The sequence below is a fragment of the Lactuca serriola genome, chromosome 5 (genome assembly GCF_051521515.1).
Source record: "Lactuca serriola cultivar US96UC23 chromosome 5, Lser_US96UC23_V15, whole genome shotgun sequence".
Lineage (NCBI taxonomy): Eukaryota > Viridiplantae > Streptophyta > Magnoliopsida > Asterales > Asteraceae > Lactuca > Lactuca serriola.
This window is the reverse complement of record NC_136412.1, coordinates 75,803,446-75,804,971: the sequence shown is the minus strand read 5'-3', so window position 1 is coordinate 75,804,971 and position 1,526 is coordinate 75,803,446. Positions and strand designations below refer to the sequence as shown.

Here is a 1,526-nt window from a genome sequence, read left to right as displayed (position 1 = left end):
GATGCTGCAAGACATCGAAGAGACTTTCAAGACATTAGAGGCGGCCAAGATGAAACTAAACCCAGCCAAATGCATGTTTGGAGTGGAAGAGGGGCAATTCTTGGGCTACTATGTTACTAGACAAGGCATCCAGCCCAGCCCGACCAAGGTTGACGAGTTCATTGAGACGCCAACCCTAAACTCTCTTAGAGATGCACAGGGTCTGAACGGGAAGCTCACAGCTCTAAGCAGGTTCATCTCGAAGTCTGCCGACAAGGCTATGCCACTGTTCCACACCTTAAAGGGATGCATCGAGAAAAACAATTTCCAATGGTCGAATGAAGCTGAGAAGGCGCTCCAGAGAATCAAGGAAGCACTGCACAAGCTACCGACTCTGGCAACCCCCATCCCTGGAGAAACATTACAAGTGTATCTTTCAACATCAGGCGAAGCGATATCATCGGTATTGGCTATGGAAAGGGAAGGGGAGCAGAGACCGGTATACTTTGTTAGCAGAGCGCTGCAGGGACCAGAACTCAACTATCCCACGCTGGAAAAGTTGGTGCTGGCAGTCATATACGCTGCGAGATGATTAAGGCGATACTTCCAGGCACATCAAATCGAGGTGCTCACAAGCTACCCCATTAAACATATCATGCTTAAGCCAGAGACGTCGGGTCAGCTGGCCAAGTGGGCAATTGAACTGGGAGAGCACGAGATAAACTACTGCCCAAGAACAAGTATCAAAGGGATTGCGCTGGCTAATTTCTTACTAGAATTTCCTGACGGAGGGAACCCGGCGAAATAAAAGGTGTGGGTAGTTGAAGAGGCCCCTACCGACGATGGTTCATGGACCCTGTACACGGACGGAACGTCCAGCAGGGAAGGCTCAGGGGCGGGGCTGATCCTGACTAGCCCAGAAGGAGAAGAGGTAACCTATGCCCTCCGTTTTGACTTCCATACATCGAACAACGAGGCAGAGTACAAGGCGCTGCTTGCAGGGTTGCGACTCACCAAACAGATGGGTGCGAAAGCTGTAACAGCACTAATCGACTCAAGGTTAGCAGCGGACCAAGTCAATAGGAGTTTCGAGGTAAGAGATCAAACAATGGGAAAGTATGTAAAGATGGTAAAGCAACTGGTAGGATCATTCGACCAATTTACAATCAAGCAGATACCCAGAAGTGAGAACAAAAGGGCAGACGCTTTGAGCAAGCTAGCGTCCACTTGTTTTGATCACCTGTCAAAGAAAGTTTTAGTGGAAGTGCTCCGGGAGAGAAGCATTGATGAACAGCAGGTGAACATCTTGACCCCCGCTGGACCTACATGGATGACACCATTCCGGGAATACCTCCAGAGAGGAGTGTTGCCGGACGACCATGACGAGGCCAGAAAAATACGTATAAAGATGCCCTCATACGCAATGGTGAACGGGGAATTGTACAAGAAGGATTCACGTCTCCATGGCTAAAATGTGTAGATCAAGCCAGGGGGAGAGAGATATTGCAGGAAGCACACTCAGGGCAAGTAGGCGCACACGAAGGGGC

At 49.8% G+C, this 1,526-nt stretch overlaps 1 protein-coding gene across 1 annotated transcript; it reads left to right on the top strand.

Annotated features, from left to right (window-relative positions):
- Positions 1–1,000: 1,000 nt before the first annotated feature.
- LOC145049612 (uncharacterized) lies at positions 1,001–1,450 on the top strand. The gene has a single exon (XM_078997997.1). It carries the CDS (start codon positions 1,001–1,003, stop codon positions 1,448–1,450), a length of 450 nt encoding a protein of 149 aa, XP_078854123.1.
- The last annotated feature ends 76 nt before the right edge of the window (positions 1,451–1,526 follow it).